General features: G+C 39.9%; 1 protein-coding gene across 5 annotated transcripts in view; it reads right to left on the bottom strand.

Annotated features, from left to right (window-relative positions):
- Positions 1-16,793, bottom strand: part of CNKSR2 (connector enhancer of kinase suppressor of Ras 2) — a 370,061-nt gene that overhangs the window by 300,105 nt on the left and 53,163 nt on the right. For all 5 annotated transcript variants that reach the window (XM_030574665.1, XM_030574679.1, XM_030574688.1 and 2 more), the window contains exon 2: positions 14,036-14,199. In XM_030574665.1, coding sequence (XP_030430525.1) covers positions 14,036-14,199 — 164 coding nt within the window. The remainder of the gene's footprint in view (positions 1-14,035; positions 14,200-16,793) is intronic.

Below are 16,793 nucleotides of genomic sequence, written 5' to 3'. Positions count from 1 at the left end.
AGTCTCTACTGAGCTTGTGCAAACTGAGATTTTCAGAGACTTAAAACTTGGCCAGGCACCAGGGCAACCACCTTGCCAAATTTCAAGTCTGCTGCAAAGGAAGGAGGTGTTTGATGAAACGGTTGCAAAATGTGTGTGTGCATGTGTTTTAACGTAAGCAAACAATATTTTTCCCAAGCTTCATTCTGAAAAATGGCTGAACCATTTTAGCTGAAGCAAAAAGCAAAAACAAAAAAAGCCTGAGGCAAACAGCCGGCATTGAAAAGTTCAGCCCAAACGGTAAGATATTAGCAAAGTTATAAACATATAAACAACTGAAAACAGGCTTTTATAAGGGGAATTGTTGGGCACCCTTAACTACATGTATTGCTCCTAGCTCCATTGACAAAATATATTTTTCAGACCCTGCCACCTCTTCCAGGGTCTTTAAATGCCAACACAAAGTTTAAGAAGCGTATCATCCTTCTTTTGCATTGAAGCGGCATTGCCAAGAAGGTTAATCTACACTGTTTAAATTATGCTGTTTTATAAGTATACAGTGTGTGCTGCTCACACTTCATCTTCATAAATACAAAACAATAAGATGACTAGCTTTGTTTCAATAATTATTTATTCCAAATGACTTAATTATTGAGAGATACAAGACGGTCCAATCTTTTATTGGACCAACTTCTGTTGATGGAAGAGACAAGCTTTGGAGCTTTACAGAGCTTTTCTGCAGGTAACCAGAGTGCCACAGAATGACACAGCTAAAAACACGGTGGAACAGATTGTTAAGCGGAAGGGGTAAACACATGTTGCAAGAAACCACTTAAAATGAAGTGGGCAATTAACACTTCTGCAGTCTCAAGACAAAAAGGGGTAAGTAGGTTACAAATTGTTGTAATGAATCAAAAAAAAACAGTCTCCGTTGAGACCATGATTTTTAATATCTAGCAGGAGTTATGAATTTAAGTTTCCAGGCTTGTCTTTTGAAAGTGATGTACACATTTCCTCTGAGGACAAAGACTAAGAGGTCAGATCTGAAGCTATCACATTTTGAAAAGTATATGCCCATAGGGCTAGATAATAAGACAGAAAATATCATACTGCCTCTTTATAAATCCATGGTACACCCACATCTTGAATACTGTGTGCAGATGAGGTTACCCTATCTCAAAAAAGGATATACTGAAATTGAAAAAGGTTCAGAAAAAGGGCAACAAAAATTATTAAGGGTATGGAACGGTTTCAGTATGAGGACAGATTAGTAATACTGAGACTTTTCAGCTTAGAAAAGAGATTACTAAGGGGGAATATGATTGAGGTCTATAAAATCATGACTGGTGTGAAGAAAGTAAACAAGGAAGTTATATTTACTCCTCATAACATAAGAACTAGGGGTCACCAAATGAAATTAATAGACAACAGGTTTAAAACAAACAAAAGGAAGTATTTCTTCACAGTCAACCTATCAAACTTTTTGCCAGAGAATGTTGTGAAGGCCAAGACTATAACAAGGTTAAAAAAAGAATGAAATAAGGTCATGGAGGATAGGTCCATCAATGGCTATTAGCCAGGATGGGCAGGGATGGTGTCCCTAGCCTCTGTCTGCCAAAAGCTGGGAATGAGCAACAGGGAATGGATACTGGGCTAGATGGTTTGACCCAGTATGGCCATTCTTATGACTGATAGGATATTTTTGTCTTTCATCATTTTTTTGTTTGAGTTCATTCGAGAGCATGATTGCTTGGTTCCACTCACAGAGCTGTAGTTGGAGCATTTGATGCACTGCTTGAGGTACACCACATGTTGTGATATACACATGCAGGACACATGGATCTTGAAAAGCTCTGTTGTAGAGGGTTTTGATTATTGTAGTAGTGGAGATGCATCTGCAGGTTTTGCATCTCTTGTTTTGGTAGGGTCTGGTGCTGCTTTGAATTGGTGTGTCCTGGTGTGTGGGGAGCTTGGTTCTGATGATAAGCTTGGTGAGTTGCGGCAGGGTGGGAGGGGTAGTTTGAAGGCCAGAAGAGGGGGTCTGGGAAAGATTTCTTTCAGAAAGTGGTCCCAATCGAGCATGGGTTATAATTGTTTGATGATACTCCATATGGTACTCCTTATGCTTAGCAGTCTGTCCCAACTTATAAATTAGCTGACACACTCTGGATGACTTTTCCAGACCTGAAGAACACTGTGAAGCTCAAAGCTTGTCTCTTCCACCAACAGAAGTTTGTCCAATAAACGATATTACTTTGCCCATCTTTTGTCTCTCTTCTCCTTGGACCAACCCAGCTACAACAACACTTCTGTTATTACTAACATTTGCTATGAGATTTTGCTGACTGAAAAGCAAACTATGCCCAAGTGATTGCAATGTTTATCAATACTATCCTGCTAAAGTGAGGGAAAGCAATTCTGCACAACTCCTTGGAGTTTGAGAGTTTCACATAAATGACGATATTGGTCCCAGCAATCCCATCTGTGCTTTTCAGATAGCGATTTCTGTATCACTGCACTATCTACTGGGGTATCAGAAAGGCAAATTCTGCTTATGACATTGAAGATTATCACTAATAAAGCATGTATACAGTTATTTTTTTAGTCCAATTTAATCAGAGTCCATAAAACAAAGCAGTAATTACCCTTATTTTTCTCTATGTTCTCTCAAATAGATCATTGTGGTCCTAGTTAGCCAACTGCTCTCTTTCCTCTATAATTTAGGATGTCAGAATACTATTGTACGGTAGTAAACATCACACCCAGATCTCAGACTGATATCTTAAAGGAAGCAGTAAAACCACTGGCATTGTCATGAATGTGACACCAGTTTAAAACTTGTAATTCCATAATGGACGTCTTTAAACACCAATTCCTTTGAATGGGTGTGCACCTTTTTAAACTCTCATAAGCAGCCTTTAAAATAAATAAATAACTAAAAATTCAGATCCACAACACAGACTGTAAACCCCTTAATTTCACATGGAGGGAGAGGCAGAGGCAGTTTTGTGCACAGGCCTATTTCTCCACAGAAAGGGAAATCAGGTAACATCACAGTGCCATCCTCCTCCCTCCTACATGGGTTTGAGGTACATGTGTGGGGAAGGGATGGAGGCTGGATGGACCAGGAGAAAACTGAATAAGCAAAGGCAAAAGGGAATCATCATCCCCATCAGGTCCCTTCAAAGACTCCCCATAACAGGTAATACAGCTTTGAGGTGTGTTATCTTTTCCCCAGATCCTCCTCTCAGGAGTCCTGATGCCAGATGGGGCCATAAGGAGTTCCTAGTGACTGACATAACTCCAATGGCAGCACCAGCCAAAAAGCCCATGCATGAACACAGCCCCTCCAACCAGATGCCTGGCCTTCCACAGCTCCCTGGGAATCCATCAATTTTGGTTACAGTTTCCATGGCCTTAGTCCCAGGGGAAGGAAGTCCAGAGAGAAATGTGTGCATGGGATATCTCTGTAAATGAACACCTCAGTGAGGAGAGAATCCATCTCTTGAGACCCCTACCCATGATTTCTCTGTTTTTGATATTTTGTGGGAAGGGGAATCATTTAGCATCAACATAGTTTTCCCACAAGGTTCTAAGTGAACTGTTCAACTACACCTTAAAAAAGCATTAAGAACTTTCAAAGTGACCTGTGTGATATTGGAGATATCCTTTTACGTCCTCATTTTATTGATCAGTTATGAAATTTTGATTCTATCGTTTAGTTCAGGCCAAAGATGGGAAAGAAACAGATATATATATGAATGCAACTGTAGCTTATAAAGGCCAATGATAAAAAGGATAAGTAATTTTACTCCTATGAACAAGAAGATATTGTCAATAAATTTTAACTTTAGTACTTATGATCTTCCACTCCTAAATAGAATCTTCTCTCACTAGCACAGGGCTAATTAAGTTTAACGTTCACCATTATTGACAAATGTAATTTTGAGATCTAACTAGTGATAAAGGCAGGGGAAAGGGTTTCTGTCTAGGAAATGGTTTCAGAAGATGAGATTAAGACAAAAAGTATATTCTTAAGAGGACTCATTCGTGGATAAAGTAGTTCTATTCTTCCATTCATTTGAACAGAAATGTTTCATGTTTATGATAACTAATTTAATAATGTGTGCACATCAATATTTTCTCTGGCAAATCACACAGCTGCCTTGTCTGCAGTAATCCTCAATATTCACAATTTTGAATGCACCGAATAAAATCAAGTTCTAGTATCAGCCATAGAAATTTAAGCAACTGACATTAAGTTTCTAAGTACACTGTATCTGCTACTTTCCCTGTGACCTATGCAAGACTCAAAGTAAAAATATGTATTATTTCCTTCTTTCAGAGGGGGTTTCCTTTGCCCACCACTACATTCTCCATCAATAGATTGCACTTCAAGGATGGTTTCATTAGGTGACCGATCTTCAGGCCAGATCTTCAGCTAGCATAAATCAGTGAAGCTACGCCAATTTTTACCATCCAAAGGTCTGCCCACAGTTTTTAAAATGCTGTCAAGAAACAGCCTCCTAAATCCCAATCCACAGAACCCTTGAACATAAAAACATAAGAATGGCTATACCAGGTCAGACCAATGGTCCAGTGGCCAGTACCAGATGCTCCAGAGAGAATGAACAGAACAGGGCAATTATCAAGTGATCCATCCCCTGTCATCCACTTCTAGCTTCTGGCAGTCAGAGGTTTCGGGACATTCTGAGCACAGAGTTGCATCCCTGATCATTTTGGCTAATAGCCACTGAGGAACCCATCTGCCATCAATGTATCTAATTCTTTTTTTATTCCAGTTTATACTTTTCACCTTTAAACCTGGTGCCTAATAATTTCTTTGAGTGACCCCTAATTCTTGTGTTATGTGAAGATGCAAATAACCTTTCCTTATTCACTTTCTCCACACCATTCATGATTTTACAGAGCTCTATCATATCCCTCTCCCCCACCATTTTTTTGTAAGATGAACAGTCCTAGCCTTTTTAATCTCTCCTTATATGGACATTATTCCATAACCCTGATTATTTTTGTTGTCCTTCTCTTTTCCTTTTTCCAATTCCCTTTTTTTTATTTTTTTTTTAAGCTGAGATGACTAGAATAGCATGCAGTATTCAAGGTGTGGGCGTACCATGGATTTATATAGCAGTATTGTGATGTTTTCTGTCTTATATTCTATCCTTTTCTACATGGCTCCTAAGATTCTGTTAGCTTTTTTGACTGCTGATGCCTATTCAATATACGTTTTCAGAGAACTATCCATGATGACACCAAGATCTCTTCCTTGAGTGGTAACAGCTCACTTAGACTCCCATCATTTTGTATGTATAGTTGCAATTATGTTTTCCAATGTACATTACTTTGCATTGATCAACACTAAATTTCATCTGTCATTTTATTGCCCAGTCACCAAAATTTTGAGAGACCTCTTTGTAATGCTTCACAGTCTGCTCTGGACTTAACTGTGTTGAGTAATTTTGTATCATCTGCAAATTCAGCGCTGTTTACCCCTTTTCCAGATCATTTATGAATATGTTGAACAGCATTGGTCCCAATACAGATGCTTGGGGAATCCTGCTATTTAACTCTCCATTCTCAAAGCTGACCATTTATTGCTATCCTTTGTTTCCTATCTTTTAACCAGTTATTGATCCATGAGAGGACCCTTCCTCTTATCTCATGACCGCTTAGTTTGCTTAAGAGCCTTTGGTGAGGGACCTTGTCAAAGACTTTCTGAAAGTCCAAGTATACTACACCCATGGGCTCATCCTTGTTCACACTCACTAAGAATTCTAATAGATTGGTGAAGCATGATTTCCCTTTACATACGCCAAGTTGACTCTTCCCCAACATGTTGTGTTCACGGATGTGTCTGATAATTCTTTTTTTTTTTTAATTATAGTTTCAATCAATTTGTCTGGTACTGAAATTAGGCTTGCTGACCGATAATTGCCAGGATTGCCTCTGGAGGCTTTTTAAAATTCACATTATATTAGTTATCCTCCAGTCACCTGGTGCAGAGGCAGATTTAAGTTATAGGTTACATACCACACTTACTAGATCTGCAATTTCATATTTGAGTTCTTTCAGAACTCTTGGGTGAAAACTATCTGGTACTGGTGACTTATTACTGTTTAATTTATCAATTTATTCCAAAACCTCCTCTACTGACACGTCAGTGTGGGATAGCTCCTCAGATTTGTCACCTAACAAGAATGGCTCAGATGTGGTAACCTCCCTCACATCTGCTGCAGAAAAGACGAATGCAAAGATTTTATTTAGCTTCTCCAGAATGGCCTTGGTCTTCCCTGAGTGGTCCGTTAGCACCTCGATCGTCCACTGGCGTCAATGATTGTTTGGCAGGCTTCCTGCCTCTGATGTACTTAATTGTTTTGCTGTTAGTTTTCTTGTTTTTTGCTAGTTGCTCTTCAAATTCTTTTTTAGCCTGCCTAATTATACTTTACACTTGACTTGTCAGAGATTATTCTCTTTTCTATTTTCCTCAGTAGGATTTGACTTACAATTTTAAAGGATTCTTTTCTGCCTCTAACCACCTCTTTTACTCTGTTGCTTAACCATGGTGACTTTTTTTTCTTCCTCTTGCTGTTTTTTTTTATTTGGAGTATGCATTTAGTTTAAGCCTCTATTATGGTGTTTTTAAAAAAAACTTCCATGCACCTTGCAGGCATTTCACTCTTGTGGCTCTTCTTTTTAAATTTCCACTTAACTACCGCTCTCATTTTTGTGTAGTTCCCCTTTTGGAAGTTAAATGTCACTGTGATGGGTTACTTTAGTATTCTTCCCCACTCCCGCAGCATGTTAAATTTAAATTTAGTTACACTGCGGATGCTATTACCAAATGTTTCCGCTATATTCACCTCACAGACCATATCCTGTGCTCCACTTAGGACTAAATCAAGAACTGCCTCTTCCCTTGTGGGTTCCAGGACTAGCTGCTCCAAGAAGCAGTCATTAATGGTGTCTAGAAATTTTATGTCTGCATCCTGTCCTGAGGTGGCATGCTCCCAGCCAGTATGGGGATAGTTTAAATCGTCCACTACTACTGGGTTTTCTGTTTCTCCAGACTATCTAATCTCCCTGAGCATTTCAAAATCACCAAAACTGTCCTGGGCAGGTGCTCTGCAGTATATTCCTACTTCTATAATCTTATTATGAACATAAGAATGGCCATACTGGGTCAGACCAAAGGTATGGCTAAGCCCAGTATCCTGTCTTCCAGCACCAATGTCAGGTGCCCCAGAGGGAATGAACAGGTAATCATCAAGTGATCCATTCCCTGTCACTCATTCCCAGCTTCTGGGAAACAGAGGCTAGGGACACCATCTCTGCCCATCATGGCAAATGAACTTATCTCGTTCTTTTTTTAACCCTGTTTAACCCTCCATGAACTTATCTCGTTCTTTTTTTAACCCTGTTATAGTTTTGGCCTTCACAATATCATACGCCAATCCCTTTGATAGGATAACGAGCCTTGTGGATAAGGGAGAAGCGGTGGATGTGATATACCTAGACTTTAGTCTAGGTATATCATACGTCCAATATCATACGCCTATCCCTTTGATAGGATAACGAGCCTTGTGGATAAGGGAGAAGCGGTGGATGTGATATACCTAGACTTTAGTAAGGCATTTGATACAGTTTCGCATGATATTGTTATAGATAAGCTAGGAAAGTACAATTTAGATGGGGCTACTATAAGGTGGGTGAATAACTGGCTGGATAACCGTACTCAGAGAGTAGTTGTTAATGGCTCCCAATCCTGCTGGAAAGGTATAACAAGTGGGGTTCCGCAGGGGTCTGTTTTGGGACCGGTTCTGTTCAATATCTTCATCAACGATTTAGATGTTGGCATAGAAAGTACGCTTATTAAGTTTGCGGACGATACCAAACTGGGAGGGATTGCAACTGCTCTGGAGGACAGGGTCAAAATTCAAAACGATCTGGACAAATTGGAGAAATGGTCTGAGGTAAACAGGATGAAGTTCAATAAAGATAAATGCAAAGTGCTCCACTTAGGAAGGAACAATCAGTTTCACACATACAGAATGGGAAGAGACTGTCTAGGAAGGAGTAGGGCAGAAAGAGATCTAGGGGTCATAGTGGACCACAAGCTTAATATGAGTGAACAGTGTGATACTGTTGCAAAAAAAGCAAACATGATTCTGGGATGCATTAACAGGTGTGTTGTAAACAAGACACGAGAAGTCATTCTTCCGCTTTACTCTGCGCTGGTTAGGCCTCAACTGGAGTACTGTGTCCAGTTCTGGGCACCACATTTCAAGAAAGATGTGGAGAAATTGGAGAGGGTCCAGAGAAGAGCAACAAGAATGATTAAAGGTCTTGAGAACATGACCTATGAAGGAAGGCTGAAGGAATTGGGTTTGTTTAGTTTGGAAAAGAGAAGACTGAGAGGGGACCTGATAGCAGTTTTCAGGTATCTAAAAGGGTGTCATCAGGAGGAGGGAGAAAACTTGTTCACCTTGGCCTCCAATGGTAGAACAAGAAGCAATGGGCTTAAACTGCAGCAAGGGAGATTTAGGTTGGACATTAGGAAAAAGTTCCTAACTGTCAGGGTAGTTAAACACTGGAATAGATTGCCTAGGGAAGTTGTGGAATCTCCATCGCTGGAGATATTTAAGAGTAGGTTAGATAAATGCCTATCTGGGATGGTCTAGACAGTATTTGGTCCTGCCATGAGGGCAGGGGACTGGACTCGATGACCTCTCGAGGTCCCTTCCAGTCCTAGAGTCTATGAGTCTATGAGTCTATAATATCCTCAAGATCTTGTGTTATGAGAAGGAGTAAATAACACTTCCTTATTTACTTTTTCACCAGTCATGATTTTATAGACCTCTATCATATCCCCCTTTAGTCGTCTCTTTTCCAAGCTGAAAAGTCCCAATCTTATTATTCTCTCCTCAGACGGAAGCTGTTCCATGCCCTTAATCATTTTTGCTGCCCTATTCTGAATCTTTTCCAATTCCAGAATATCTTTTTTGAGATGGGGCGACCACATCTGCACACAGTATTCAAGATGTGGGCGTACCATGGATTTATATAGAGGCAATATGATATCTTCTGTCTTATTATCTATCCCTTTCTTTATGATTACAAACATTCTGTTTGCTTTTTTGACTGCTGCTGCACATTAAGTGGATGTTTTCAGAGAACTATCCACAATGACTCCAAGATCTCTTTCTTGAATGGTAACAGCTAATTTTGACCCCATCATTTTATATGTATATTTGAGATTATGTTTTCCAGTGAGCATTACTTTGCATTTATCAACATTGAATTTCATCTGCCATTTTGTTGCCCAGTCACCCAGTTTTGAGAGATCCTTTTGTAGCCCTTTGCAGTCTGCCTGTGACTTAACTATCTTGAGTAGTTGTGTATCATCTGCAAATTTTTCCACCTCACTGTTTACCCCTTTTTCCAGATCATTTATGAATATGTTGAATAGGACTGGTCCCAGTATAGACCCCATGTGTGATATCAATATTTACCTCCCTCCATTCTGAAAACTGACATTTATTCCTACCCTTTGTTTCCTATCTTTTAACCAGTTACCAGTCCATGAGAGGACCTTCTCTCTTATCCTATGACAGCTTACTTTGCTTAAGAGCCTTTAGTGAGGGACCTTGTCAAAAGCTTTCTGACAATCTAAGTACACTATATCCACTAGATCCCCCCTTGTCCACATGCTTTTTGGCCCCCTCAAAGAATTCTAGCAGATCGGTGAGGCATGATTTCCCTTTACAAAAAAACATGCTGACTCTTCTCCAACGATTTATGTTTATCTACTGTATGTGTCTGACAATTCTTCTCCTTACTGTAGTTTCAACCAGTTTGCCAAGTACTGAAGTCAAGCTTACCAGCCTGTAATTGCCAGGATCATCTCTAGAGCCCTTTTTAAAAACAGGTGTCACATTAGCTATCCTCCAGTCATTTGGTACAGAAGATGATGTAAATGATAGATTACAGACTACAGTTAGTAGTTCTGCAATTTCACGTTTGAGTTCCTTCAGAACGCTTGGGTGAACACCACCATCTGGTCCTGGTGAATTATTACTGTTTAGTTTATCAATTTGTTTCCAAAACCTCCTCTGATGACACCTCAGTTTGGGACAGTTCCTCAGATTTTTCACCTAAAAAGAATGGCTCAGGTTTGGGAATCTCCCTTACATCCTCAGCTGTGAAGACCGATGCAAGGAATTCATTTAGTTTCTCCACAACGGCATTCAAGCATGGAATTTCCATCCATAAAAATTCAATGGTACAGTCAGATTAATTTAAGATTTTTACTATATTTGACTATGTTTTCGGTCACATATACTGCCACTTTCCCACCAGCATAACCTGCTCTGTCATTTCTACATATTTTGTACTGTGGGATTACCATGTCCCATTATCCTCTGTTCCTGTCCACTTTTCTCCAGCCCTTATTTTTAAAACTCCTCTTTAATTTTACACACCTGCAATGTGGCTCTGCATTTGGGTTTAGGTGGAGCTCATCCTTCTTATATAGGTTCCTCTTTTCCCAAAATGTGCCTCAGTTCCTAATAAACCTAAATTCTTCTGCTGAACATCATCATCACATCAAGGCATTGAGAGCCTGACGTTCTGCCTAACTGGCCCTGCACATGGAACTGGAAGCACTTCAGAGAATGCTACAAAGGAGGTCATGGACTTTAATTTCTTATCTAACAGCCTAAATTTGGCCTCCAGAACCTCTCTCCTATCTTTCAGTACATCATTGGTACCTATGTGTACCATGACCACCAGCTCCTTCCCAGCACTGCACATAAATCTATTCAGACGCCTCAATGGGGAAGGTCTTGGTGGATATTAGGAAACATTATTTCACTAGGAGGGTAGTGAAGCCTGGAATGAGTTACCTAGGAAGGTGGTGGAATCTCAACCCTTAGAGGATTTTAAGGCCCAGCTTGACAAAACCCTGACTGGGATGACTCAGTTGGTGGTGTTCCTGCTTTGACTAGGTGACCTCCTGAGGTCTCTACCAACCCTAATCTTCTATGATTCTCAGAGCTTAGCAACCTTCACACCCAGCAGGCAATTCACCATGTGGTTCTCCCAGCCATCAAAAACCCAACTATCTATGTTTCTGATAATAAAATCCTAACAGTGATCTCCTTCCTTGGAAGGATATCCTCAGTGCAAGAGGATACCATGACATCATCTAGAAGGGGTGGCCTCAATTATGAGATTGTTTCCCTCCACTCCACCTTGATGTTCTTCTCTTTTCCCAAGACTTTCATCTTCCTCTACAGCAAAGAGACTAACAGACAGGGGGTGAAACTGCTCTACTGTGTCTCTGAAAGCCTCATCTGTGTACCTCTCTATCTCCCTTAGCTCTTCTAATTCAGCCACTCTGGTCTCAAGAGCCTGTACTTGGTCTCAGGGGGCCTTGAGTTGCTGGCACTGAATCCACATATATGCAACCTGCACACAAGGCAGGTAATCATACATGCTGCAATCAATGCAATAAACTGGATAGCCTCCACTGTGCTATCTATCTGGATTTGTAAAAAAATGTTGTTTCAGACTTCGCAGAAGAAATTAAAAGAATGGGGGGAAGAAGGGGAGAAGGGAGGAAATCCTTCCCTGGTGATTCATCTGGTTACCTAATTTTTTATACCACACTCATCACCGTGGTTTCTTAATATTTCACACACTTAAATGAACTCCAGAATATCTCTAGGGGCTTTGAGTTTAAACACATGATTGTGGTGGTGTTACTAAAGGAAGATTAATCAAAGTAGTGAGTTTTTCACTATGTTTTCATTGCACTGAGGTCATTTTACTGTCCTTCAGACATGAGCTGCACAATCATGAATCAGATTTAGAGGAAGTTGTGTCTCCTGCACATAAGTAACTTGGCATAGTTCCAGTGAAATGCAGCTGTCATAGGAAATAATGAGTGAGGTGGTTCCTCAATTAATTTAGGTCAATCCCTTGAAGGTGAATGGAAGAGAAGGACCAAAACCTTGAATGTGATCAGGTGGTATTTAACCAGCCAATAAAGAAGGAAGAGGAGACCTGGGTGAATTGGCACTTAAGTAACTGACCAAACTGTGTCTTGTGCTCTGGTTTTGGATTGTTTTTCCCTTTTTGCATTAGCAACACTGGTGTTGATAACCAGTTGGCAGAAGTGAGGCCTATTCTGAGGAACTCAATCAAAAATCTAAACAAAGTGATTAAGTGTAAGTATTGTTTCTATCGTGGTTGTGTGATTTGAGTCTGAAAAATGTAAATGGTTATATCAACCAATTTTCTAGTTTGTGCTAGCCAAATCATAACTCAATACTATTTTTGTTGTCTTACATCCTTATACTCTTAGCTGCTACTGTTAAGGATATTTAATAAACTCAGTAAAACTAAATTCAACTTGAATCCTTTTCTTCAGTTAAGCAAATGAAATTAAAAGAACCCTAGGAAAGGTGGTACAGGTAATCAATTAAGCACTTGCTTAAATAAGGTTAGTATACCCTATCTTTCCTACATACCTATACATAACATTTATCACCAATGTCTAGACAACAGCACAAACTAAGCATGACGCTTAACCTTCACTACAAATTCCTCATATTTGGTGCATGTAATCCAACTCCATTATATTATTTTATGTATGTGGTAATTATAAATATATGGTGCACCTATTTCTCAGAAAATAAATGATGGTAACTGGGCATGAGGAAACAAGCATATACCAACTATAACAAACAATGCTCACTCAGTGCAACAATCTATCTGGTGCACACTATTGTGCAGCCACTCCAGACACACTAATTTCGAGTTTGTTTCTTCTGAGTTAATTAAAATTTGTTTTCTTTATGTTTTCATTGCACTTTATACTGTAGCAAGTAACCTACTTTACATCCCTCTGCACATCTGCAACAGTTCTCAGAAGATTCCCGTGTGTGTGTCTCTCTCTATAAAAATATATATACACACGCACACAAAATTTTAAATATGTTCAGACCACAGGACTAGATTCTCCTATTGCACTGAAGTTCTGTGTGTCATCGTCAACAGTGGTACAACTGTATAGAATGTTCCTAGGGGAAAGTGTGTTCAAAATCCAACCTCTGTCTTATTTCTAGTATTACTATATTTCCCTCTTCTTTTTGAGTCCCGTGCTCACTCCAAACTCCCACCAAAGACACAACAATATGACATACAGACTTGTCACATGGAAAAACAACTTTGGCAGATACACAGGACCACAAAGCCTCCTGAAGAGTATTTGAACCTTTCATCTTGGATTCGCTCCTCTGGAGTTAGGCTTCCCTACAGATGCTTCTGAAGCTCTGAAAGCTAGCTCATATTAAAAACCCCAGTAATTTGGAAAAAATCGAGAACATTTTAGTGGAATTATCCACTATCTTCTCATTTTATAATCCCATACCCAGTAGTAGCACCTATCCCACAGCTGAGAATGTAGACAACCTTCTTAGTGCACGTTATACCATTCATGTCTGTAACCAGATGCCAGAAAGCATACATATTATTTACACATTAGATAATTATTTCAACAGTTAATCCTTTTTACTGTAAAATAAAAGCAGCTATGTTTTAACAAACTGGAATAATCATCCAACATGTAATTTATAATACTCTAAGGGAGTGCATGAAAGGGACACTGGAAACTGACTTGATTAATATCAGGACCTTTTGTTTTTAAAGGGCAACCAGAATCCAATTACTGCACTCTCATACAACAATTTCACATTTCAATTTGAATAGAAACTAGCCTTTGAGAAGGGGAGTTGATCTAGGATGGGCTGATTTTTTCTTAAGGCTGATGTGCAAGCCTCTCAGCCTCAAATCTGTGACATCCATTTATTAAATTAAAAGCCTCTTTCTAATCAGCAGCTCAGCATGATGGCTTGCACTACTTCGTATTTTACAATATATAAGCAATTTAGAATTTAATGTCAAGAATTTAGCAGTTTCTCAAATAATATACATTTCCTGTTTTTTTTCCTTCCTGCTTTTCCAGGAAGCTTACCAATGCACAGAGCAAGTCAACTGCTTCCAAGATAAGCTCCTGGTGGCCAATTCGGGTGACTCCCAGATCCTCCAGTTCTTGGTGAGTAATACGTAGTAGCTGGTCCCCACTAATCTTCTCTCTCTCAAAGTTCTTAATATACTGCTGCAAGCAATCATCAAGACCTACAAGAAGAGAGGGAAAGGGGAAAAGTTAACAACATCCTAGACTCCACAAATAAAAAGTCAACCTAAAATGGACTGGATAAGCAAAATGTTTAAGCATTAAAAAACAAAATCAAAGGATTTAATTCTATGCTGCACAGAGAGGAGAGAAGGTGGTTTTATGCCACCTTTGCATGTTCCCGATTATGGGCTGCTCCTGAGGCAAAAACAGCAGCCCTGGTTCCTCCATTTATGGCAGTCCTGAATCCCTGTAGTGCCATGTGTTATGCATGTGAATCTGGCACATCTCCTATGCCAGGTCTTCCAAAGACAGCAGCCTAGGGTCACTTATGGCAAACCTATGCTGCTGGGAATCTCCCCTGGCCAGCTGCAGTGCATTAATAGCTGCCATATATTAATAGAACAATGTATGACAGCTGGAATAGGGGACAGAATCTGTCCCAAAGAGTGAGCAAGACTATGTGGAACATGAGGTTTAAGACTTAATTTGAGTCTAGCTTACTACATATTTTTGCTTGCAGCAAAAACCACCACATTACTTGACATAATTTGTTATAGTGTTTTTTTTTGTTTTTTGAGGGTTTTTTGGACTGGTAGTCTTTGTTGGAGTGGCCTAGAACTGGTAGAATTTATGGGAAAACTTGTGTAACCCACACACCTCCTGGGTGTGGTGTTCTGTCTCCTCTAGTGGCACTTAGAGATTAAGGAGTCTGCTCTACAGCCTTAGTTAAGGGCCATGTGGCTTTTAGCTCATGCAGCAGAGGCTCATGCATTTATTCATAGATTCATAGATTCTAGGGCTGGAAGGGACTTCGAGAGGTCAACGAGTCCAGTCCCCTGCCCTCATGGCAGGACCAAATACTGTCTAGACCATCCCTGCCCTGATAGACATTTATCTAACCTACTCTTAAATATCTCCAGATATTTAGCTCCAGAGAACCCAGGTTCGATCCCACCCGATGACTGGGGTCTGTTGGTGTTATGCTTCCAGAGCCTGTGGTCACACTATGTCCATTGATGTTAGTCTCTGAATTGCATGAAGGCAATGAAGGACACTAGAATTTTATTAGGTAGTTACAAGGTGTCCTATAAGTTACTTATCATCTAGAAATTCACTATGTAAGATTTAATAAAACTCCTAGTTAAGTACATCATATATTTAGAGTTACTTGGAGCCATTTAGTAGCATTACTTAACAGAAAGCAACATCCATAATTAATTTGAAATGAACTACCTTTACTATAGAGACAAGGTGGGTGAGATAATACATTTTATTGGACCATCTTCTGTTGGTGAGAGAGATAAGCTTTCGAGCCACCATCATACATCTAACCCACCTTGTCTCTCAAATATCCTAGGAGCGACAAGGCTACAACTACTGTGCATATCTTTACTATAGACATTTAAACAAACAAACAAATTACAAGTAGTAACAGGAGTTTCCGCCATCCTCATCTTGATATAAAAGTAATAAGCAATCTGCTCTTTAAAAATTATCACCTTATTTGGGAATGAAAGACAACACTTTTACTGAATAATCAGAGAGCCTAAAAAATTAAGTAAGGCAGCATGTGAGTGCAAGTGCCCATATGTTTGCTGAATAGGAACTTCACAGGAGTCCCAGGTTGTGCAGAAAATTCTATGGGGTTTTGTTTTCATTTTATATGATTTTTTTCTCTTGGAAAGCAACTAAAACACCACACACATGGCCATAATCTCTTCATGCATCTTAAATCCTTATACTTCAAACCACAAAAACAAACCATACATAATCATACACCTCTACCCCGATATAACGCTGTCCTTGGGAGCCAAAAAATCTTACCGCGTTACAGATGAATCCGCGCTATATTGAACTTGCTTTGATCTGCCGGAGCGTGCAGCCTCGCCCCCACCCAGGAGCGCTGCTTTACCGTGTTATATCTGAATTAGTGTTATATCGGGTTGCATTATATCAGGGTAGAGGTGTACCACGTAAATAGGAAAACTTTATCTTCTTCTCTGATTTCTAGACAGCAAATCCCATTCACTTTCCCACATGAAAGTAGTCTGGGCCTGTTTGAGGTTCTGAGCACAACTAGGTGCAGATACATTTAATTACCTCAGCTTAGAGAGGCTTTCAAGTGGAGCTCTGAATGGTCCTGCCAGGATTCAGTCCACAAACCTCTATGCCACTATGTGGCCTCCTCCAGCAGCACCACTGGGTCATGGCTGCTGGATCCTATCCCAGCCAAAGCAAGAAGTCTGCATCCCAGCACAAGTACATTTACCTAGAATATGTTCTATACAGCTGGGAAGTTGCCAGTCCAGCCTGACAGATTCTTCTGTGGAGGACATCACATGGCTTATTTGTATTACAGTACACTAGAAGCCACAACCAAGATTAAGTCCCCACTGTTCTTGACACTGCACAAACACACAGTTCAACTCCAGGCTACCCTACAGTTTAACTCAAAGTGCTGATCCAAGTTGCCATGTCTTCACTGCTATTTTTTACCCAACTTAGCCAATGCAGGTTAGCTAACCTGATATAAGAACACAATTTTCACCACCTCCCCAAGCAGTGTAAACAAACTCATGGAGGCACCACACCA

The sequence above is a fragment of the Gopherus evgoodei genome, chromosome 1 (genome assembly GCF_007399415.2).
Source record: "Gopherus evgoodei ecotype Sinaloan lineage chromosome 1, rGopEvg1_v1.p, whole genome shotgun sequence".
NCBI lineage: Eukaryota > Metazoa > Chordata > Testudines > Testudinidae > Gopherus > Gopherus evgoodei.
Note: the sequence above shows the minus strand (reverse complement) of the source record. Positions and strands in the feature narration are given on the sequence as shown.